This window comes from Bombyx mandarina, chromosome 24 (assembly GCF_030267445.1).
Source record: "Bombyx mandarina strain Sakado chromosome 24, ASM3026744v2".
In the NCBI taxonomy this organism is placed as follows: Eukaryota; Metazoa; Arthropoda; class Insecta; order Lepidoptera; family Bombycidae; genus Bombyx; species Bombyx mandarina.
Window position 1 is genome coordinate 3,869,149 of NC_143230.1, and position 23,076 is coordinate 3,892,224.

The 23,076-nt window shown below is 42.4% G+C and overlaps 1 protein-coding gene across 2 annotated transcripts; it reads right to left on the reverse strand.

Moving 5' to 3' along the window:
• Positions 1-81: 81 nt before the first annotated feature.
• Positions 82-19,507, reverse strand: LOC114250654 (proton-coupled amino acid transporter-like protein pathetic). Of its 2 annotated transcripts, XM_028184619.2 has the most exons (9): positions 19,388-19,507; positions 13,513-13,655; positions 10,600-10,744; positions 10,305-10,435; positions 9,928-10,163; positions 8,780-8,977; positions 2,150-2,255; positions 1,497-1,713; positions 82-338 (listed from the first exon to the last, which is right to left on the reverse strand). In XM_028184619.2, exons 1-9 carry the CDS (start codon positions 19,490-19,492, stop codon positions 144-146), a joined length of 1,476 nt encoding a protein of 491 aa, XP_028040420.2. In that variant the 5' UTR covers positions 19,493-19,507; the 3' UTR covers positions 82-143. The 2 variants fall into 2 exon arrangements, with proteins under 2 accessions (XP_028040420.2, XP_089594282.1); XM_089738156.1 differs by lacking the exon at positions 8,780-8,977.
• Between the last annotated feature and the right edge of the window lie 3,569 nt (positions 19,508-23,076).

Here is a 23,076-nt window from a genome sequence, read left to right on the forward strand (position 1 = left end):
GGGCCACCAGTAAAGTTTCAATCATAAAAAAAAAAAAAAACAGCAAAAAAATGCAATTGCAAAAATAAAACAAATTTCACATAAAACTATAATTTACATTTAATTAAATACTTAACTTTATATATTTTGGTACATCGTTTGAGCTATAAGTTAGCTATCAAACCTTTGACGTTTGAATAAGTACCCGCTATGAAAAGGAGGATTCCTATTAACAAAACGAATACATTCTTCCATAAACGCCATCGGTATTTCCCGAGACCCGGATCCTCCCAAACAACTAACAGCTCTATGATAGCTGGGAATATAAAGCCCATGTTGGATAGGCAGAACGCTCCTAGCTGTGAAAAGAGATGCAGAATATAATTGCATGCAATAATGAAGCCAACGTTTCCTTCTGTGGTAAATATTCCTAAAACACATAGGGCAAAAATATTTTATTTATTTATTTATTTTTTATTGCTTAGATGAGTGGATGACCTCACAGCCCACTTGGTCTTAGGTGGTTACTGGAGCCCATAGACATCTACAACGTAAATGCGCCACCCACCTTGAGATATAAGTTGTAAGTTACAACGGCTGCTCTACCCTTCAAACCGAAACGCATTACTGCTTCACGGCAGAAATAGATAGGGCGGTGGTACCTATCCACGCGGACTAGGTCCTACCACCAGTAATTACGCAATTTATAATTTTGCGGGTTTGATTTTTATTACACGATGTTATTCCTTCACCGTGGAAGTCAATCGTGAACATTTGTTGAGTACGTATTTCATTAGAAAAATTGGTACCCCCCTGGGATTCGAATATCGGTGCATCGCTCAACACGAATGCACCGGACGCCTTATCCTTTAGGCCCCAACGACTTCTGAGTCGACGAGTAAACGCTTTAAATCTCTCTCCTCCTCCTTGCGTTGGTTTCCTCATTACTGAGGGTCGTGGTCATGGCCTTGAAACAGTTTGTGTTTTATAATGCACCGCCATCTGTTCCTATCTGCAGCTGAGTGCAGAGCATTGTGCACTGTGGTATCCAGGGTTGCACGAATCTGGTCCGTCCAACGGGTCGGGTTCTTGCCTCTTGGTCGCTTGCCCTCGACCTTTCCAGTGACCACCAATTTTAAATCTCTACATACTCCGAAACGGCTGTAATGAGATTCAGACTGCCCTAGCGGATCTTCTAGTTTGGTAGTGATGAGATCAAAGTCAAATTAGAAGATCGGTCAGCTAAGTAAGCAAAGATATGTTTGGTTTTTGACAAATACTAAATGTTTTATCAATACCTTTGTTTTCGTCTATAGACGTCAGGTATACTTGACCGAAATATAATAATAATATGGTATCTATCTATACGTTAACCCTCTCAGACATTATTGGCATATCAATAATTCGTTCTACCCTACTCATATAATTACAATTCAATATGTGAGAGTTGCGGTAAATGGGCTTTTGAAGTTGGCATACTATCGCCCTTGAATTTATCATGCATCTGATCAACTTACCAATCCCATCAAATTTCCAATATTGGGGAAGGCGATAGCAATGGCTGTGATGACAATAATGAATGAGCCTCGGTATAGTCTCTCCCACAGCCAGTGCTTTTTAGGGTCGTGCTTCTTCGACACATAGTGCCACACCAAATTGAAAGGAGCCCAGAAGTTCAAGGCGAAGGTTACGAAGATCATGACAGCCATTAGGCACTTCATTATTGTAGCGAAACTGAAAAGAATAAGAGAATTACTTTCAGATACAACTAAAGGACTTACAACCTTGTTTAATCTGGTGGTAGGACCTCTTGTGAGTCCGCGCGGGTAGGTACCTACCACCGCCCTGCCTCTTTCTACCGTGAAGCAGTAATGCGTTTCGGTTTGAAGGGCGGGGTAGCTGTTGTAACTATACTTGAGACCTTAGAACTTATATCTCAAGGTGCGTGGCGCGTTTACGTCGTAGATATCTATGGGCTCCAGTAACTACTTAACACCAGGTGGGCTGTGAGCATATCCAGCCATCTACGCAAAAACAAAATCTATTTAATTCATCGCAGAGTTTCGGAGACTTATCCAATTATAACAGGTCTTTACCTACGAAGTTGCCGTTTTAAATACTGGCCATTTTATCGTAATTTTTATGTGTCTTTGTTGGCAACAATACTCACATTTCTGATGGAAAATTCAGAGTTACAGGCGACCTGGAGCTTTCGCCGAAGCCCCAGTATCCGAAAAACCCAACTACTATCAAAAACGACACCACCACGGTCATACCTGAAATTAAAAAAGTGATTTGAATAGTTTTATAATATTTTTAATATTTTTTTATATTATAATATTTTTAATACGCGAGGTTTATATTTGTAATTAAAGGTGCGTTTTATTTTTTAATAGCATCCACAGTTCGACGTTCTTAACTGAACTTCAATTAAGCTTACTGAATTGAAATAGTCGAAGAACGTTTTTGGTATGTATGATATTTTGTCAAATTTTTAAATTTTAAATGACTCTCCTGTAAAGTTGCAAAAATGTCTAAAAAACGGAATACCCCTCTATAATGTTTATTAGGTATAATGGTATTTAGCGGTAGGCAGCGGCTTGGCTCTGCCTCTGGCATTGCTGAAGTCCATGGGCGACGGTAACCACTCACCATCAGGTATGCTCGTCTGCCTACAAGGACAATAAAAAAAGAAGGTAAATTCGCAATATATGTGCTCTCCGTAGACTTTCCAATCGGATAAGTGGCTGCAAACCACGCAATGCGATAATCGTCAAACTGCATTCAAAAAATGAATATACTCAACCTTAAAGGGACAATGAAACGAAATTGAATCTTAGCAAAATGTCTTAACTCTGCCACAGGTCCTAAAGCCGATGCTATGTCACATTAGATAGACGGTTCGAACGTTATTAGAAGCCTTTTATAGGCAAAATTGCATTGAAAATAATAATATGATTGACAACATTAAGTTTTTTATCGCCTTTCTTCTTGCCTAAAATCATTATATTGTATAACGTTTATCTCCTCTCCTTCAAACAAGAGTGCATTGTTATGCGATATGCGTTCTGTTTTTACTGCAAAGGCTACGAAATAGGCAGAGTATTGTGACCATATTGGCTTACAATACCTACCACCTGTACTGACGCAAACTTATTTGAGGGCTACACTCCTAGGGGTGTTGTAAAATTACTTGGAATTACTTTGTGAACGAGAATATACGAGAGAAGGATGAGAGTGGAGAGAGGATCTATAATAGGCCCAAATGGTAATAGTCGAAATTCTGTTCCGACCCCACATAGTGAGATAAGGACAGGGTTCAAGCGAAGAAGATTTGAGGGTTAGACTTTTATTATGCATAATAATTCGCACATGATGGGAACAGTTCATGAAAATACAAAAAAAAACTTGCTTTCAAGTTTTGACCCTTGGCATAGTTTTAGGCAAAGGACGTTTCAAAACAGGCTTTCATCTTTTTTTTTTTTTTTTTTTTTTTTTTTTTTTTTATGATTGAAGGATTACTGGTGGCCCGGAGGCCTTTCCAGTTTCACCAGGACAGGTGGGCGAGCAAAGGCTCAGCCAGGAGGGGTGGGATTTGCTAACAGCTACCCGAGCGCCTCCGAAGGAGGCCTAACAACTCAAGAGTAACTGCTTCGCGAATGAATCTACTACCGGATCGGAATCGCGACCCGCTGAGAAGATCCGGCGAGAAACTCAGCGAGCTGATTCATGGGTTAGGTTGCACGGCGAACTCTTTGTCGAGTTCGACGAGTACGGTTACCGAGGTCCCTAAGCCTGCTCCTAGAGCTGAAGGCGTCTAGTGCAAACGTTATTGGATCTGAGGGATCCGTAAGGACGTGTCTAGGGCGTCGACGGTGACTGGCTCCTGCATGATCAGGATTCGGGGAGTAGTCAGCGGCGGCTACGATAAGGCGATTATCATGACGCATAGCCTTATCGAAGTACCGTTCCGAGGCTGACTTCATGTATTTCTGGATAGATTCGAGGCCCAGGTCGTCGTGTAGGTCAACGTTCCTCACGAACCACGGAGCTCCGACGGCTAACCTGCAAAAGCGGGATTGTAGAGATTGAAGGGTGTCTATGTGTGTGCGGGCCGCGTGAGCGAACACCACACTCGCGTAAGTCATGACGGGCCTTATGCAAGTTTTGTAAAGTGTCACCTTGTTCCGAAGGGACATTTTACTCCGCTTACAGATCATGGGGTAGAGTCTACCGAGAATAAACGCGGCACGGTCACGGACTGATTTTATATGCGGGCGGAATGTCATCGATGCATCCAGGGTAACGCCCAGGTACTTGACCTTCCTGGCCCAGGGTATGGATTGACTAAAGAGAGTAATCGGGGGTGTGAGATTCCTCCTCCTAATACGGGAGGAAATCCGTGTGGAGCTTCCCCTCTGAAATAGCACCGCAGTACTTTTCGCTGGGTTGATGTCTATGCGCCATTTTCGGAACCACTGTCCTAGGGCTAGGGCTGCGCTCTGAAGCTTCTTCGCGATTAGGGACTTGTTTCTACTGGAATAGTAAACAGTCGTGTCGTCGGCGAATAAAGCTAAATGGGTCGGCGGCGACCGGGGAATATCGTTAACGAATAAGCTAAATAGGAGGGGTGAGAGGACAGAGCCTTGCGGGACTCCAGCTGTGAGAGATCGTGGGGAGGAGCGGGTTCCCTCGACTCGATATCGAAAAGAGCGGTTCGACAAGAAGTCCCGTATGATGAGCACGAGACTATCCGGCACGCCCATGTTGAATAGTTTGAAAATCAAACCGTTGTGCCAGACTTTGTCGAACGCTTTTGCGACGTCGAAGAAGAGAGCTCCCGTGTATAACGGTTTTGGTCGATTAAGCCCCACAAGAATGTGCTCCGTGAGGCGGTGCACCTGTTGAACGCATGAGTGATTTGTACGGAATCCGAATTGTTCATCGATGAGAATGCCCTTGGATGAGACGAAGTCTCTGAGGCGTTTGTAGAGCAGACGCTCATACAGTTTGCCTAAAGACATGAGGAGGCTAATCGGGCGGTAGCTCGTCGGATGATTTTTTGGTTTACCGGGTTTATGTATGCCGATAACGTCCGCTTCTTTCCACACCGCGGGAAAGATACAGTTCGCCATAGCGGCATTGAAAATAGATGCCAACATCACGATGAGTTGGACGGGTAGAAGTTTAATAACGCGGTTCGATATACCGTCGGAACCGGGAGCCTTGCGAGGACGTAGGTCTTTGATCAAGTCTTTAACTTCCATCGGGGTGACGGGTGGTAACGCGTCCGAGGGTGGCAAGGAGACTCTGCGTTCTACCTCACTGTCTACTAATTCTACATGAACAGGGTCCACGGATTGAGTGCTGGGCGTGCACTGGGTTTGCAATGTATCGGCCAGCAGCTCTGCTTTTTCATCATCATCGAACGCCGCGAGTCGGCCTGAGGGGCCTACGAGGGGGGGCATAGTTACTACCGTATCCGATTTGAGAGTACGAGCTAAGCGGTAGTAAGACCTTTGAGAGGGCGCGAGTCTTTCTAAGAAATCAGACCATCTGGCATCTCGGACTTCGGCGATGCGAGACTTTACGTCGCGTTGTAGGGCACGCATTCGAATTCGATTTTCCGCGGTAGGATACCTGTCGTAGGCGCGTATCGAGGCGTTCTTAGCTCTAAGGAGTTCCCTAATATCGTCGGACAATTTGAAGCGGTGAAGGAAGTCCTCCGCTACAACTTGTTTCGATGACCTATCTAATGTCGAGGTGATGTGTGACGTTAAGATGTCTATGGCTTCAGCGGTATCCTGAGGAGACGGGGTAGAGTCCGGGCTAAACGGGAGCGATGGTGGATCGGATTCAGCCAGGCTGATGCCCAGCGTGTGCCAATCCACCACAGTCCTCGTGACGGGAACGGAATCGGGAGCGCGACCGAGCTTCATAACGACGGGACGGTGGTCTGAATCTAACTCTGAAACTACTTCGATCGAGTGTAAGCGCAGAGTTACGTTTTTTAATAACGCTATGTCGAGTATATCCGGGCGATGCGCGATATTTAGCGGGTAGTGAGTCGGGGTTAGCGGAGCGACGATATCGAAGGCGAGATCATCGACTAACGCGTCAAGCCGCCTGCCATTCGGGGTTGTAGTGTGTGAGTTCCACCTGATGTGTTTACAATTTAGGTCGCCCGCCAGAATGACAGAGCTCCCCATGCCGAGCAGCGCCTCGATATCACTGCTTAGAACGATCTTATCCGGTGGAAGATAAACGGACGCGATAACGATCGGCGCGTGTCCCGTCAGTGAGATTCGGCACACTGATGCTTCGATATTAGCGAGCGCGGGAGGATCGAGCGGGACGCAATGCAGGGCTCTTCTATAGTAAATGACGGTACCACCACCACGAGCAGAGAGCCTGTCGTTCCTGACCATGTTATAGTTCGCGATTTTAGGGTCACGGCGCGCGGGCTTAAGTAGGGTCTCCTGCACTAAAAATATATCAATTTGATGGTCACGCAAAAAGTCAGAAACCTGATCACGTTGATTTGCGAGACCGTAAGCGTTAAAAAATCCTATCGTTACGGATAGGGGCTTTATTCTACTTATATACGCCATTGATTACCGGCGGAGTGAGGGGAGGACGTACGTATTTAATGACGCGTATACGTCGGCGTATTCTTGCACAACGGCGATAAAGTGTTGTGCAGTGGAGGCAGCGCGAATGGCGTCGCCCAAAGCGTTAACGCGCTCAAAGTTGATCGACTGAAAGAAGTCGATCGCTAAAGCGAGATTGTCGGACGCGGTCGGAGGGCAAGTCGCGGGAGAGGGACGAGTCGCGGGGGCGGGACGAATTGCGGAGGAGGGAGTTGTAGCCGTGTTCGTGTACGGCAGCGGTTTCGCCCAGGCCGAGACACTGGGCACCGGCGCCGGAACGAACGCTGGCTTAGCCTGCGACATAGAGGGTGCCGAGGCTTTGATGTCTGGGCCGGAAGCTCGGAGGCGGTTTTGGCGGGCGACGCGTCGATTTATTTTAGGGGCTCGGGGGCATCCGCGGTAATTTGCGGGGTGACCCTGTGTTCGACACAGGACGCAGCTAGGCGGTTCCGTCGCGGTTTTTTGATCGCGAGTGCATAGGGCCGTGGCGTGATCGCCTAAGCACTTGACGCATCGGGGGCGCGCGTGACAGTTACGGGAAGAATGCCCGTATAATTGGCAGTTATGGCACTGGCTAGGTGTGCCTTTCTTGTGTGGGGTTTCGACTGCGATTCCGGAAAGGCTACAGACCGTTCGGATGTTGAATATTTGCTTACCCTCGGGGGTAGGCTGGAGGGCGACGAGAACCATATTATATGGCTCCCTTCCGCGGCCTGTATGCATGCGGTGTACGGAGTTAACCGGTAGGCCTTGTTCGAGAAGGTCGGCCTTAACGAGCTCGGCATCCAACTCTTTAGGGATGCCACGTATAACGGCACGGAGTTCGCGCTCCTCCTGGAGCGTATACGTGTGGAAACTTATACGCTCCTTACGGAGGTAAGAAGAGAGGGCCCTATGGTCGTCGGGTGTTCGAACCTTAATTTGAATGCCGTTCGCGAGGTTACGGGCATTCGTGAAATTGATATTTTTGGCCTTAAGGGCCAGGGAAACTCGTTCCCAAGCTGCCTTCTCTTGAAGGATTACCGGGGGAGGGGTCTGGGTTTTATTTTGTGCCACCGGACGCGGCGACGGAGTGGCACGGGCTGGAGGCGCAACGGGAGTCTGAGGGCGGGGGCGCGACGCGTTCGCGGCTTTGCTAATTTTAGCGGCCGCGGGAGCTCGAGACTCCGCGGCACGCTTCTTACCCTTTTGCACCAGGGTGAATCCATCCGTCGATGAGGCGGGGGCGAGGTCGACCTCCATCTCCGAGTCAGAGTCGGAGGACGAGGAGGCGGGCGCAGGTGACCTACGAGTAGGTGTTTTGGAGGGTGCGACGGAGGCCGCGGATGATCGCGCTGCTGGAACGGTGACCACGGCGGACGACGCAGCAGTTTTACTCGCCAGTATAGGCGACGCGGGAACGGCAGGCACGACGGAGGCTGCGGTGCTCGATGCAGAAGCTTTGCACGCAGGTACAGGCGACGCAGGAGCAGCGAGCTCGGCGGAGTCCACGAGAGGGCTCGCGGTGTGATCGGCCTTGAAGGCCTGAAACTCGGAAGTGAGCTTTGGGTAGCGAAGCCGGAGAAATTCCGCAAATACAGCGTCCATGATGGCTACGTGCCCAGGTGGGGCTACCCTGGGTCTTAGAAAACACTCGCCTTGCGGCGAGGCCCCAACTTCTCGGACCTGAGCGGTTCTATTGAACACAGGTGGCGATGCGGCACGATTACTACAGGACAAAGAAAAAAACACAACAAAACGGAAATAACAAAAAGAAACAAAACAATTAAACACTTCCAGGAAGACAGTTTGTCGGCAGATGTACCACGAACACAGAAATAACAAAAGGAAACAAAACAATTAAAACTTCCAGAAAAAACACTTGGTCGGCAGATGTACCACGAACACAGGCCGCGCGAACAATGGCCGGGCTAACAAAAGCCGGGCGAACAAAGGCCGGGCAATCGAGTGGTCGATGAGCACGTCCGCACGTGACGGGTGCCTATATCGGAATGAGGCTTTCATCTCTGTGTGCTCACTATTCTTCACTACGTCGAGTTTTCAAGGTGATTAATGCATGATCTGCTTGACTCCCGTTTAGAAGGTACAAGAACCTGGCATTCTGCGCCGGTCCTGACGTACTAATTAGCCAAGCAGTTAAACAAACTTACCGGCACTTAAGATTATTGGAAATTTCTTTGGCTCTTTCATATTGTTCTCAATTGGAAGCGAAACACCGATGCCCTCCATACTGAAGACGACGATTCCGCAGAATTCAAAGAACCCTATGACATCTTTCCAAGCTGGAACCGTCGAGATATCCGGCGCTGAACGTAGACTGTACACCACCGTCGCTATCACGCACGCAACTGTAATGTTTTTTTGCTTAGTTGGGTGGACGAGCTCACGGTCCGCCTGGTGTTGGTTACTGGAGCCCATAGACATCCACAACGTAAATGCGCCACCCACCTTGAGATATAAGTTCTAAGTTCTCAGTATAGTTACAACGGCTGCCCCGCCCTTTAAACCGAAACGCATTACTGCTTCACGGCAGAAACAGGCAGGGTGGTGGTACCTACCCGTGCAGACTCAAAGAGGTTCCACCTAATGTTTTTGATTGATTGATATTGCTAGATTGATATTGCTTAAATGAAAGCATCCAATTAAGGTCGTGATAGATACGCGATTGATAAAATCTGAGCTTCCCAAATTTATACAAGTTCTAAAGTCATTATTGAGGTAACGAATTTTTGGCTGAGTTGAAGAACTTTAGCCTAATCATATTTTTTAATTGCTCTTGTAGGCAGACGAGCATCCGGCCTACATGATGGTGAATTCGTGAGTAGTTACCGTCCCTCATGGACTTCAGCAATGCTAGAAGCAGAGCCAAGCGGCTACCTATCGATAAGCACTCTCCGTAAACCTGGCTTGAAAAAACTTCACAACGTGTCATTCCTGTTGAAGCATGGCGTCCGTGTCTTAATTTTCGTGCAGAGTATTAACCAATGTTTAAGCACAAAATGCACTTATTCCCCACGACAGTAATAGGCGATGGACGTACCTTTCTTTATAGGTACACAGTATGTCTTTCAACTAATAAAAATAATTCGATTATATAGCCTGTTTATGTAACAGTTACTGATTAGCTTATTATTTTATTGCTCATTTTTCAATTTTTATTTCCACGAAATCCATCCTCTTTTCCACCCTTGATTTATTTAAAGCATATCGCGTTAACTTAGCGACATGTACCATCTTTTTTAGTCCTTCAATATTCGAATTTATCATAAAACAAGTTATATTCCAGTTACAAAATTACCTATGAACACATCAGCGAGGAGAGTGAAAGGCGCTAAGTATTTCAGTGTTGTGATCATGCATAACAGAAGTATTGGAACTAATAGAGCTAAGATGTAAAGCCTCAAGTAGTTCAGGTTTTCTGAATCGATTCCTTCGTTGCCCCCGATCAGCTGTTTAATGGTCTTCGCTATGATGATTTGGTAGACGCAGCACGCCCCAAACAGGTCTATGCAGATAATCAAGTCTACTGCGTATCTGAAACAGAAAATCAGTTATTCTTTACATTTCATTTGGCATTCGTTCTTTAACAGACTTTGAATCAAACGTTGGGAGGAAACGATTTTAGATTTAGATATAATTAAAATATTGTTGTTTATTTGATGAAAATCTATCTACCTGAACCATTTGCTGTACTTCCTTAGTTTTGGGAACGGTCCTATCTCCAATGACGCCTCAGCGACATCAGGATATGACATCTCTGGTACATGCAGCCTTTTGTACAATATTTGTGCTGATTTCACCAGAATCTGAAAGAACATAAGGTAACCTATTAGCTGGTTACCAATTTACCGGTTGTTGAACCTATGGTTATGCTTTGGACTTATGTGATGTTAAGAGGATACCGGGAATAGACAACTTGATTGGTGAGATTATTGACAAAAAATATATATAAATGTATAAAATAACTCACATGCACGCAGTACGTGATGTAAAATCCGAAGACGATTGTAATAACGAGAGAACTCCACAATCCACATTTCATGTAAGCCTCGTGTATACCCAAAATTCCACCACCCAAACAACCTTTTACAAGATGCCCTATTGATTCTAAGGTACTGAAACAAGAACAGAGAGGACAACGTTCTTATAATAGTTTAATCAGCAAATGTAGTTACTATTTCTGATCTTCTTCGTCTGTATTGTCATTTCACAAGTCACGAAATTTTTCGAAAGGGTTATCACGCACGAGGATATCACAAAATCTTTGGATTTTTTATTTTTATTGCTTTTATGGGAGGACGTGCTCAAAGCCCACATTTTTTTAAATTTTTTTTTAATGCCCTTGTAGGCAGTCGAGCATACGGCCCACCTGATGGTGAGTGGTTACCGTCGCCCATGGACTTCAGCAATGCCAGAGGCAGAGCCAAGCCGCTGCCTATGCTGCGGTGTTAAGTGGTTACTGGAGCCCATAGACATTCGTAGAACAAAAATAAAATATGCTAAATAGTTGACTTTGCATAATCACTTGTGGTAAAGTCTGGTATTTTGAGTTCGCACTTGTACGTGGCGCTTTAGGTGGGAAAGGCATTTTGAAAATTTGACCTTTTTTATTTATTGCTTAGGTAGGTGGACCAGCTCACGGCCCGCCTGGTGCTAGTGGTTACCGGAGCCCATAGACAATACACAACAGACAATATTGGACGTGAATAAAAAATTGAACATACCTCATTTCCACTAATATCTGTGATAATAAAAGCTGTTATCACGAATAAAACGTGCATTGCGTTGAAAATTCTGGACGCAGATTAAAACTTAAAGGTTCCACGCGTTCGTGGAATTAATTGATTAAAACAACAGTGAAATTGATTTACTTAGGTGACCTTATTAATATTTAAACGACGAGACTATAAAATGTGATTCTGATATTAATATTCTTGTGATTTTTATCTCCGGTTCCCCAGTACTATGTTACAAATATAATTTAAACCTACTGAATTGAATATCAGAATCTGCTTGTCGGTAACAGCTAGTGTACCAAGAATATTTTTGACTTGGGATGAGCAGACGTGATGTGTTGTGACGCTGTTGATTTTTCTTTTTTTTTATTGCTTAATTGGGTGGACGAGCTCACAGCCCACCTGGTGTTAAGTGGTTACTGGAGCCCATAGACATCTACAACGTAAATGCGCCACCCACCTTGAGATATAAATTCTAAGATCTCAGTATAGTTACAACGGTTGCCTCGCCCTTCAAACCGAAATTACCGCATTACTGCTTCACGACAGTAATAAATGGATTACATTTATCTTTATTTTGAATAGATCTCTTCTAGGTTCTAAGCTCAGTGTTGCTTGATTTTGATGAAGCCAGACAATTCTGTGGCAAAGCAATCAAGCTTTTCAAATCGATTGTCGTGCTTGTCACTATGCCAATCTAATATACTTTTTGGACATCGTATGTCAAGATGTACCATATCATTCGGGTTTCGAGGCGAGAATACTGGTTTCATAGGTTTCGATTAGATAATGCATTGGTTCATTTAAATTCGTTCTTTAAAATATATACTATATTCTATTAGCACCACTTTGTCATTGTCAATAAAACAATTATTCAGATAAATGTAGGTCTCATTTCAAGCGTTACAATTTGATGATCGACGGTCAATTTCGGTCCTTAACGAATTCGACCTTGCATTACGTTGATAATTGGAATGTATTGATATTCCGGCTACTAATGATCAGATACATGGGTAAGGAATAACAGTGAACATTTGTATACTGAATTTTATCTGCTTAATTTCTTATTAATCTGGTTTGTAGCTCATAGACATATATCTGCACAAGACACAAGCTTGAAGCTTCAATTTTACGCTGAAGGGCTTAGAGGTTAAGGCAATATTATATTGCTTATTTTATTCCTTCTTCAAACGAGGCTTATGGAGAGTATTAAGCGGTAGGCAGCGGCTTGGCTCTGCCCCTGGCATTGCTGAAGTCCATGGGCGACGGTAACCACTCACCATCAGGTGGGCCGTATGCTCGTATGCCTACAAAGGCAATAAAAAAAATAAAAAAAAAAGGTTAAACTTTGATTTTTTTAAAACGAGGTTTTTAAATGTCATGATCGGCTGTTCATTTAGTTTTATGGAAGCATATAAGCCATTAACAATGGAAATGAATCTGAGCCAAACGCATATGGGTCTACGTGAAATGTAATGTCTGTGACAAAAGTCCACGATCGATTCAAGATGGAATTCGTAAAGTTATTGAGGACATACAGCCGCAAATGTGCGAATTAGTGATAGCAAATTTTATGAAAAAAGAAATTGCTACTAGCGAAGCCATGGTAACCATTTGATTAATTTTGTTTTACGTAATGGAACACCCTCTTGTTTATTTAAATAAAGCAAACACCCGGTAGTTTCTAATTTCTTGAAATAATTTCCGAAAATATACTGTTTTTGGAACAAAGTTCCTTATGAGACGATGCGGAGGGGCACCCTAACTGGGAAAAAACGTCCGTAACGTAAGATTTTTATTAGTAGTGCACACAGTGTACGGCTTAACTTTGTAATAACGTACAAAGAAAAAAAAATTTTTTTTCTTTAAATCAAAACATAACCTCTTAGACCTTTAAGAATTGCTGTCCAATTCTTCATACCGGAGTGCATAATTGCATTATGTGTGCTCGCTCGGAATATATCCTATTGCAACCAGAGCATATGAAAATATGGGTTGGATCGCGGCATGCTTAGAAAACGCTGCTACCGAGTCTCTGATGAATCTTTATTGTCTTTCATGACATCCAAAGAAAAATCTGAGGTGGTACTATTTTAGATCTGCTAAATATAACCTTCAAACATACTTAATACCTATTGACCACTTACTTGGTTGGCTTTCTGGTAGATCTGTGAGCGACAAAATCATAACTGTCCTTGTCTGCATGGAGGGTGTATTTCTTCTTGTCCGGTGGTGGGTGTGGAGGCGGCTTGCTCGAAGGTTCAACTTCTGTGTTTGTATAGCAGTGGTTCTGGAAAACGATTAGAATTAATTATTTAATAACAGTGGATTTCAAAGTGGTATTTGCCTAAAGGGATATACAAAGGCAAGGTGTATTTTTATTATTGATTCTAACTGCATGCAGACCAGCTTACAGTCCAAAGTGATGATAAGTCACCGCAGATGGGCATTAGCAATATTAGGTGCACAACCAAGTTACTGTCTATTGCTGCGAGCTCTTTTCAAGGCTACTTTGAAGAAATACATTTTATAGCGCTCAGGAAACACCGAACAAAGCAAAAAAGATCTCTGGAAATTGATAGTTGCATGCGAGATTCGAACACCGGCACGATCGCATCGCTCGATACGAATGCACCAGGCACCTTATCTTTAAGGCCACGACCAAAACGTGATTGAAACTATAGTTTACGGCTTAATTTTGCTTTTTACAATTTCCGATGTTAGAAATGCAGTTTTCATGTTTACTGAATTTTAAGATGTTCTTTGTTGAAGCTTGTATATTCTACGTTGGATTAGAAAATTATAAATGGTATTAATTAAAAATTGTAGTCATCAGTTGCTTGTAAACTTCCTACTACTACTGCTACCAAATAAGGGTTAATTAAAATTTAATCTTCATATTTTAAATTATATTGTTATTGGAACTACACAACCCAAATAATTAGTCGTTTTCAGAACACTATAGAATTATCAAAATTTTTGTTTGAGATTAACTAGGCTATTGGCGGGATTGGAATAAATTCTATTATTACTCTTCATCTTTTTCTCCACCTTATCCCATTAAGTGGGATCGGTACAGCGAATTTTTCTATTCGATTCTCTTCTATCAGCCGTCATCTCAACACTCACTCCTCTCTATCTTATATCCTCATTCACACACTCCATCCATGTCTTCTTCGGTCGACCTCTTTCCCCTCTACCTTGCATTACCATTTCCATACATCTCCTAGTCACATGCATCTTCTCTCTACGCATCCCATGTCCATACCACGTTAACCTAAATTCTATTTCTATTATTACTTGAACTACACAACCCAAATAATTAGTCGTTTTTTAGAATACTATAGAATTATCTAAATTTTTGTTTGATAGTAACTAACAAGGCTGTTGGCCGAATTAAAATTTCTAAATAAAATTTGTGTGCGAGTTAGTTATTTAGGTATGTAATATATATTTGAATTAGCTTAACGAGCTCAAGGCTCGCGTGATGCTAAAGCGTTATCTAATCAAAAAAATAACAAAGTATACCTATACTTTATTTAATATATATATTACTGGCGCCCTGCCTATTTCTGCCGTGAAGCAGTAATGCGTTTCGGTTTGAAGGGTGGAGCAGCCGTTGTAACTATACTTGAGACCTTAGAACTTATACCTCAAGGTGGGTGGCGCATTTACGTTGTGGATGTCTATGGGCTCCAGTAACCACTTAATACCAGTGGGGCTGTGAGCTCGTCCACCCATCTAAGCAAAAAAAAAAGTAAGTGTATATGTATGTATATATATTGTTTTGTATCTTGTAATATGTATATATTATTATATGTAATGTTTACTGTATACACTAGGTTTGTGTTCCTAATTCTTCTTTCCTTCTGCGGGCCTACTGGAAGAGATTTCAACATGAAATAAGTAGTGCCCTTGTACTCTGTATCCTTGTTGTCGTGTTTATTCTAACAGCTGTGTGTACAAAATATATTAAACTAGCTGACCCGGCAGACTTCGTAGTGCCTCAAACGATAAATAAAAGACACAAAAAAAAGGAATCCGTCCGACGGGGGACATCAAAGGGAAAACCAAATTGTTGTTTTGATTTAATTCCGAGCACTTTCATATTTATCTACCTTTTAAACCTTCTCTGGAATTCCACAAATAATTCAAGACCAAAATTATGCAAATCGATCCAGCTGTTCTCGAGTTTTAGCAAGACTAACGAACAGAAATTTATTTGTATATATATAGATAAATAGATAAATAAATAATTTATTATGTCTAAAATCTTTATTTACCTCTTCGTTCTATAGTTATATGGATACAACTAAATTCAACACGCAGATATCTTCGCGAAATAGGAGGAAAATAAAAAACTAAACCGGTCTGATGAGGAAGATTCGCGCATTCCTCCAACGATTTTCGATGAGATCTTAATACAATACAATATTGATGACGTCAGAGAATTTATATTAAAATAATTTGTGTACTGAGCATAAACAAGATTTCGGTACTACGTCTCAAGATGGGCTGGATCTGGGCGACAGCGTCAAGCAACATTAATAAAGGAGCAGCTTGGCTATGCTCCTGGTATTCTTGACCTCCATGGGCGAGGTTAAAAAAAGAATAATAATAAAAATTATGATAGTTGATTTTCTCAGTTAAAAAAATATATATAGCTTAGGTGGGTCTTTGAGCTCACAGCCCATCTGGTGTTAAGTGGTCCCAGGAGCCCATAGACATCTACAACGTAAATGCGCCACCCACCTTGAGATATAAGTTTTAAAGTCTCAGTATAGTTACAACGGCTGCCCCACCCTTCAAACCGAAACGCATTGCTGCTTCACGGAAGAAATAGGCGGGGTGGTGGTACCTACCCGTGCGGACTCACAAGAGATCCTACCACCAGTAATTGCGCAAATTATAATTTTTCGGGTTTGATTTTTATTACACGATGTTATTCCTTCACCGTCAAAGTCAATAGTGAACATTTATTGAGTACGTATTTCATTACAAAAATTGGTACCCGCCTGGGATTCGAACACCGGTGCATCGCTCAACACGAATGCAACGGACGTCTCATCCTTTAAGGTCACGAAGAAGGCGCTGAAAACTGTTGTATTTCTGTCGCGAAGCAACAATGTATTCCTTAAAGAACCAGACCTCATGTCTCAGGATGGCAAGTTACCGGAGCAACTTAACACCATGTGGGTTATGAGTTCATTCACTCATTTAAGCAATAAATAAAACCTGTGAATCACGGTGGTGAGTTTCGCTAGACCAATTGTATTAGCGTCGTACAACACGTCATCTCGGATCCTTCCGATCCACTGACGGTGCTTCTAGGTACTTCAAGCACCGGTCACCGTTCTCGTCGAACCCGTCGCTTGGGACGAAGGGCTCGACGAGTAAATTAACTCTCAGATACAGCCCACTGAGTTTCTCGCCGGATCTTCTCAGTGGGTCGCGTTTCCGATCTGGTAGTCGATTCAGAGAAGCACGACTCTTGCTAGGGTTCGTGTTAGCATCGTCGTCAGGTTTGAGCCCCGTGATCTCACCTACTAGTTAAGGTTCCGCTGGAATAGCCTCTCTAGGTTACCAGCTTATGTAGGAAAAAAAAAAAAGTCGTACAAGAGCGATATTTTAAATAGTAATAAATCAAATTCGAAATACTGTTTCAAATATAACTTGACAGTGATGATGTACCAAATTTGTAGCTATCAATGTTTATATTTCGTAATAGAAATTCCCTGTGGTTTTACCCGCGCTAATATTTGTCATTAATAGGAAGGAAAGACGTTACATTTTCCCGGCATCGTGAGTTGCTTGTGTCCTCTCTGATACGTAAGCTACCGTTCGATTTGTCTCGGTCAGGACATCACATAACTAATGATTACTGGGAAAAAACCACGTACGGTCATCTGGGCCCAATTTAGGATACCCTGTTTGTGACATATGTACATACTTATACAGCCCACAGCCTCGACGCAAGAGTTGAGCCGTTAATTACTGCACCACAATAAAAGGCAATGTCGTTGTTTATACTCCGGCCGTCTGGTGTAGTGGTAAGTGACATGGTCACTACACAAGGGGGTCGCGGGTTCGAATCCCGCCAAGGGAAGATGTTTGTATGATAAATATAAATGTCTTTTCCAGGGTTATGGATGTATATTAAATATATGTATGTGTATAATAAAAATCTTACATTTATATCCGTTATCTGGTACCTGTAACACAAGTTCTTTACGAACTTATCACGGGACCAGTTAACGTGGCGTGATTATTAGTAAATATTTATTTATTATTATTTATTTATTTATTATTTAATAAGGTTTTATACACTGGCGTAGATGGGCAGATGAGATCTAGACGACTAGATACTCGCGCAAAAATATCCGGCCCGATCTTATACTGTTTATGTTAATTACCTTGATAAAAAGTATCCTATGTATAAATTAAGGGTAAGGAAGTTTTATCCAAAAATATCCAGTGGTTTTACCGTGAAAGATTAACATACATCGACTCGTACTCACATACTTTAGATTTAAAATATAAGCAGTAAAACCCATTGAGTTTCTCGCCGGATCTTCTCAGTGGGACGCGATTCCGATCCGGTAGTAGATTCAAAGAAGCACTGCTCTTGCTAGGGCCAGCATTAGCAACTATCTCAGCTTGAGCCAGTGAGCTCACCATGCGAAGTTGGAATAGCCCCTTAGATACCGTACCAACGATTAGGTAGAGAAAAAGGATAGAGTGGTACCTTCCCGTGCGGACTCAAAATATGTCCTACCACCAAAATCGATTAGTCAATTAGCGGTTAATGTTAACAAAATAACGAAAAAATAAGAATAATAATTGGTCTAATATATAAAAAATAAGAATAATAATTGGTCTAATATATAAAAAATAAGAATAATAATTGGTCTAATCTATACTAATAAAGACTTGTTTGTTTGTATTGAATAGGCTCCCAAACTACTGAACCGATTTGAAAAATTCTTTAACTGTTTGGTAGCTACACTATCCCCGACTGACATAGGCTATAATACTTTTTTTTTTAATTATGGATCCTCACTAAAACTCTAATAATGTTACGAAAATTAGAAAAATAATAACATAAAAATGATGAAAAAATAGATAAAAATAAAAATATTATTTAAATGAAAATAAGAGTTCATTAAAATCTATATATTAATACGTGAAGCAAAAACTTTGTATCCCTTTTTACGAAAATAGCGCGGACGGAGGAGTATGAAATTTTCCACACTTATAGAGAATATAGAGAAGAAGTGCAGAATGCTAATATTTGTTTTAATAATGCATAAAATATACATTAAATCAATAAAGAAAACATTACACACACTACCATGTATTTGACACACACACGCATGCATACTATTTGTTTATTGTCAAACTTTTCTTATTGAATAAAATCTATGGTCAAATTGAGAATAGATTAAATATTGTTTGTCTTTGACAATAGAACTATAATGATGTTAAAATTTATAATTTAAATTCATTATTATAGTCAAATTTCGATTACTGCGGGAACACTAGTTAGGTATAAATACATGCCTTTTTTAAGGTTATATAATTGTCATGCATTTTAATCCGACGTAAAAGAAAAAACACATATGTAAACAAAACTGTCCTAAACTTATACCATTATGAATATCTTTTAGAATTTTATTAGCACTTAAAAATATATATATATACATAGAAATACCATATCCAAACAATAGATGCACATAATAAAAATATATTTCACCAATTCTTTCCCACTCGATAAATAAGGCGATTTTTGTGACTCGCTTTGACATTATCAAGTATGACAGCATTTGAAACTATAGCGATATCTGAGAGTATTGCTACCTGTTGATACTTGTTCACTATAGGTACGTCTGAGCACGAGTATATAATGATATCTATTATCAAATTTATAACGTTAGGATCTAAGGTATAGGATGTTTTGTAATTTCCAAGCATTACGGAAGTATTGTGGTGAGAAAATGCACATTTAATATTATTTTCACTTACAACATTACTGCTCAATTCCATTTTAATAATAACGAACACAGAATACGACTTATTATCAAACGGAACATCAATGAACTGAAGACACCGAATAGGTACGTACGACATTCAGCAGCCTCTCCGTGTACACTCGCGGACAGAAAAACCGGATACAAGGTTTTCTATACTAATATTATAAAGAGGAAAGATTTGTTTTTGTTTGTTTCGAATAGGCTCCGAAACTACTGGACCGATTTGAAAAATTATTTTGCCATTAGAAGCCGACATTGTCCCTGATGAACATAGGCTACTTTTTTAAAATTGTTTTTTTTTTTTTGGTTTCATGTGTGTTTTAATGTTTCCGAAGCGAAGCGAGGGCGGGTCGCTAGTCGATAATAATTTTATTCGATAATAATTTTTTGTTATTAATTGATGATCTATTAGAAGGTGTTTGAGATGTCTTGAGACGTTTTGTTATGGTTTTTACTACAGCGCTGGCTCGCACTGATGAATGCTGTCACTCACTAGACTAGCAGGTCGGTCCTCTCGATCGGCGGGTCGTCCGGGGACTGACTAGATGGTACGTAACTAGAAGTAACGCCCTAGATAGTCCTTATGGATCCATCAGATCCAATAACCCTTGCATTAGAGGCCTTCAGCTCTAACACTAGGAGCAGATTTAGGGATCCCGGTAACCGTACTCGTCGAACTTGGCAAAGAGTCCGACGTGCAACCTAACCTAAGCATCTGCCCTCTGAGTTTCTCGCCGAATCTTCGCGGGTGACGATTCCGATCCGGTAGCAGATTCATTCGCGAAGCAGCTGCCCTGGAGTTGTTACATCTCCTCTGGAGGCGCTCGAGTAGCTGTTAGCAAATTCAGCACCTTCTGGCTGAGCCTTTGCTCACCCACCTGTCCTGGTGAAACTGGAGAGGCCTCCGGGCCACCAGAAATACCTCAAACATAATAAAGAATAGTTTAAAAAAACAAAAAAACACGCTTTATATAAAATTCAACTAAAAAATAGAAAATAAATTTTAATAAATTTAAATTGAAAATAGTGTAAAACAAAATATATTTTATTGTAAAAAAAGCGTGGGGTGCATGGTGTTATTAGTTATAAATATTTTTCTGATAGATATGAGTAGAAGAATTATTATTTCAATAATATCTTAAAAATATATATTATCTCATCAGGTAATTCATACGAAACTATGTGATGTTGTGCGTGTGAAATGCCTTAAATTTATGGCCTTGTATACAATTGTTATTTATTAACTTTTATTACAATGTAATTAATAATGTGTTGGTTGTACTTGAGTGCACGCTTGTACTTCTAACATAGTTGTTTCCCTACCACTTTTAGTGTTTTTACTGTTAAGGTTGCTTACAAGTAAATTACATTGAATCCTGCAAGATAACAACTGAAATGTAAAGGTTTCAGTTATCAACCTTGCTTGCACGACAAGTTATAAAATCGTTTCTTGGTATATCGCAAAAGGAGACGTGACGTGATATTATTTTCATTAGTATTTACTGCATTTTTAATCGGGTTGAAACATACGTATATGCGGAATCGACACACGCAAAACTGACATGGTTCTCTGAAGTTTTTTTTTTATTGCTTAGATGGGTGGACAAGCTCACAGCCCACCTGGTGTTAAGTGGTTACTGGAGCCCATAGATATCCACAACGTAAATGCCGCCACCCACCTTGAGGTATAAGTTCTAAGGTCTCAAGTATAGTTACAACGGCTGCCCCACCCTTCAAACCGAGAAAATGACTTAAAAAAATGACGAATCGTGAGGGTGGCTGATACGAGCTGTGCTTGTTGGGTGGTTCTTGTGGAAGGGCTGCGCTGGATGCTAAAACTAGCAGACACACTTTGGGCGTGTGGAATTCGGCTCAGCTGATATATCATGTGATAAGTGTAGATCGTGATTTTTTTTTTTTTTTTTTTTATGATTGAAGGATTACTGGTGGCCCGGAGGCCTTTCCAGTTTCACCAGGACAGGTGGGCGAGCAAAGGCTCAGCCAGAAGGAGTGGGATTTGCTAACAGCTGCCCGAGCGCCTTCATAGGAAACCTAACAACTCAAGAGCAGCTGCTTCGCGAATGAATCTACTACCGGATCGGAATCGCGACCCGCTGAGAAGATCCGGCGAGAAACTCAGCGGGCTGATGCATGGGTTACACGTCGACCTCTTTGTCGAGTTCGACGAGTACGGTTACCGAGGTCCCTAAGCCTGCTCCTAGAGCTGAAGGCGTCCAGTGCAAAGGTTATTGGATCTGATGGATCCGTAAGGACGTGTCTAGGGCGTCGACGGTGACTGGCTCCTGCATGATCAGGATTCGGGGAGTAGTCAGCGGCGGCTACGATAAGGCGATTATCATGACGCATAGCCTTATCGAAGTACCGTTCCGACGCTGACTTCATGTATTTCTGTATAGATTCGAGGCCCAGGTCGTCGTGTAGGTCAACGTTCCTCACGAACCACGGAGCTCCGACGGCTAACCTGCAAAAGCGGGATTGTAGAGATTGAAGGGTGTCTATGTGTGTGCGGGCCGCGTGAGCGAACACCACACTCGCGTAAGTCATGACGGGCCTTATGCAAGTTTTGTAAAGTGTCACCTTGTTCCGAAGGGACATTTTACTCCGCTTACAGATCATGGGGTAGAGTCTACCGAGAATAAACGCGGCACGGTCACGCACTGATTTTATATGCGGGCGGAATGTCATCGATGCATCCAGGGTAACGCCCAGGTACTTGACCTTCCTGGCCCAGGGTATGGATTGACTAAAGAGAGTAATCGGGGGTGTGAGATTCCTCCTCCTAATACGGGAGGAAATCCGTGTGGAGCTTCCCCTCTGAAATAGCACCGCAGTACTTTTCGCTGGGTTGATGTCTATGCGCCATTTTCGAAACCACTGTCCTACGGCTAGGGCTGCGCTCTGAAGCTTCTTCGCGATTAGGGACTTGTTTCTACTGGAATAGTAAACAGTCGTGTCGTCGGCGAATAAAGCTAAATGGGTCGGCGGCGACCGGGGAATATCGTTAACGAATAAGCTAAATAGGAGGGGTGAAAGGACAGAGCCTTGCGGGACTCCAGCTGTGAGAGGTCGTGGGGAGGAGCGGGTTCCCTCGACTCGATATCGAAAAGAGCGGTTCGACAAGAAGTCCCGTATGATGAGCACGAGACTATCCGGCACACCCATGTTGAATAGTTTGAAAATCAAACCGTTGTGCCAGACTTTGTCGAACGCTTTTGCGACGTCGAAGAAGAGAGCTCCCGTGTATAACGGTTTTGGTCGATTAAGCCCCACAAGAATGTGCTCCGTGAGGCGGTGCACCTGTTGAACGCATGAGTGATTTGTACGGAATCCGAATTGTTCATCGATGAGAATGCCCTTGGATGAGACGAAGTCTCTGAGGCGTTTGTAGAGCAGATGCTCATACAGTTTGCCTAGAGACATGAGGAGGCTGATCGGGCGGTAGCTCGTCGGATGATTTTTTGGTTTACCGGGTTTATGTATGCCGATAACGTCCGCTTCTTTCCACACCGCGGGAAAGATACAGTTCGCCATAGCGGCATTGAAAATAGATGCCAACATCACGATGAGTTGGACGGGTAGAAGTTTAATAACGCGGTTGGATATACCGTCGGAACCGGGAGCCTTGCGAGGACGTAGGTCTTTGATCAAGTCTTTAACTTC

Coding starts and splice junctions, on each gene's coding strand:
- LOC114250654 (XM_028184619.2), bottom strand. CDS start 19,492: ATGTCGTACGTACCTATTCGGTGTCTTCAGTTCATTGATGTTCCGTTT. Junction 10,164..10,304: donor AAGTACAGCAAATGGTTCAG/GTAGATAGATTT, acceptor TTTCTGTTTCAG/ATACGCAGTAGACTTGATTA. Junction 2,256..8,779: donor TCCAATAATCTTAAGTGCCG/GTAAGTTTGTTT, acceptor TTTTAATTTCAG/GTATGACCGTGGTGGTGTCG.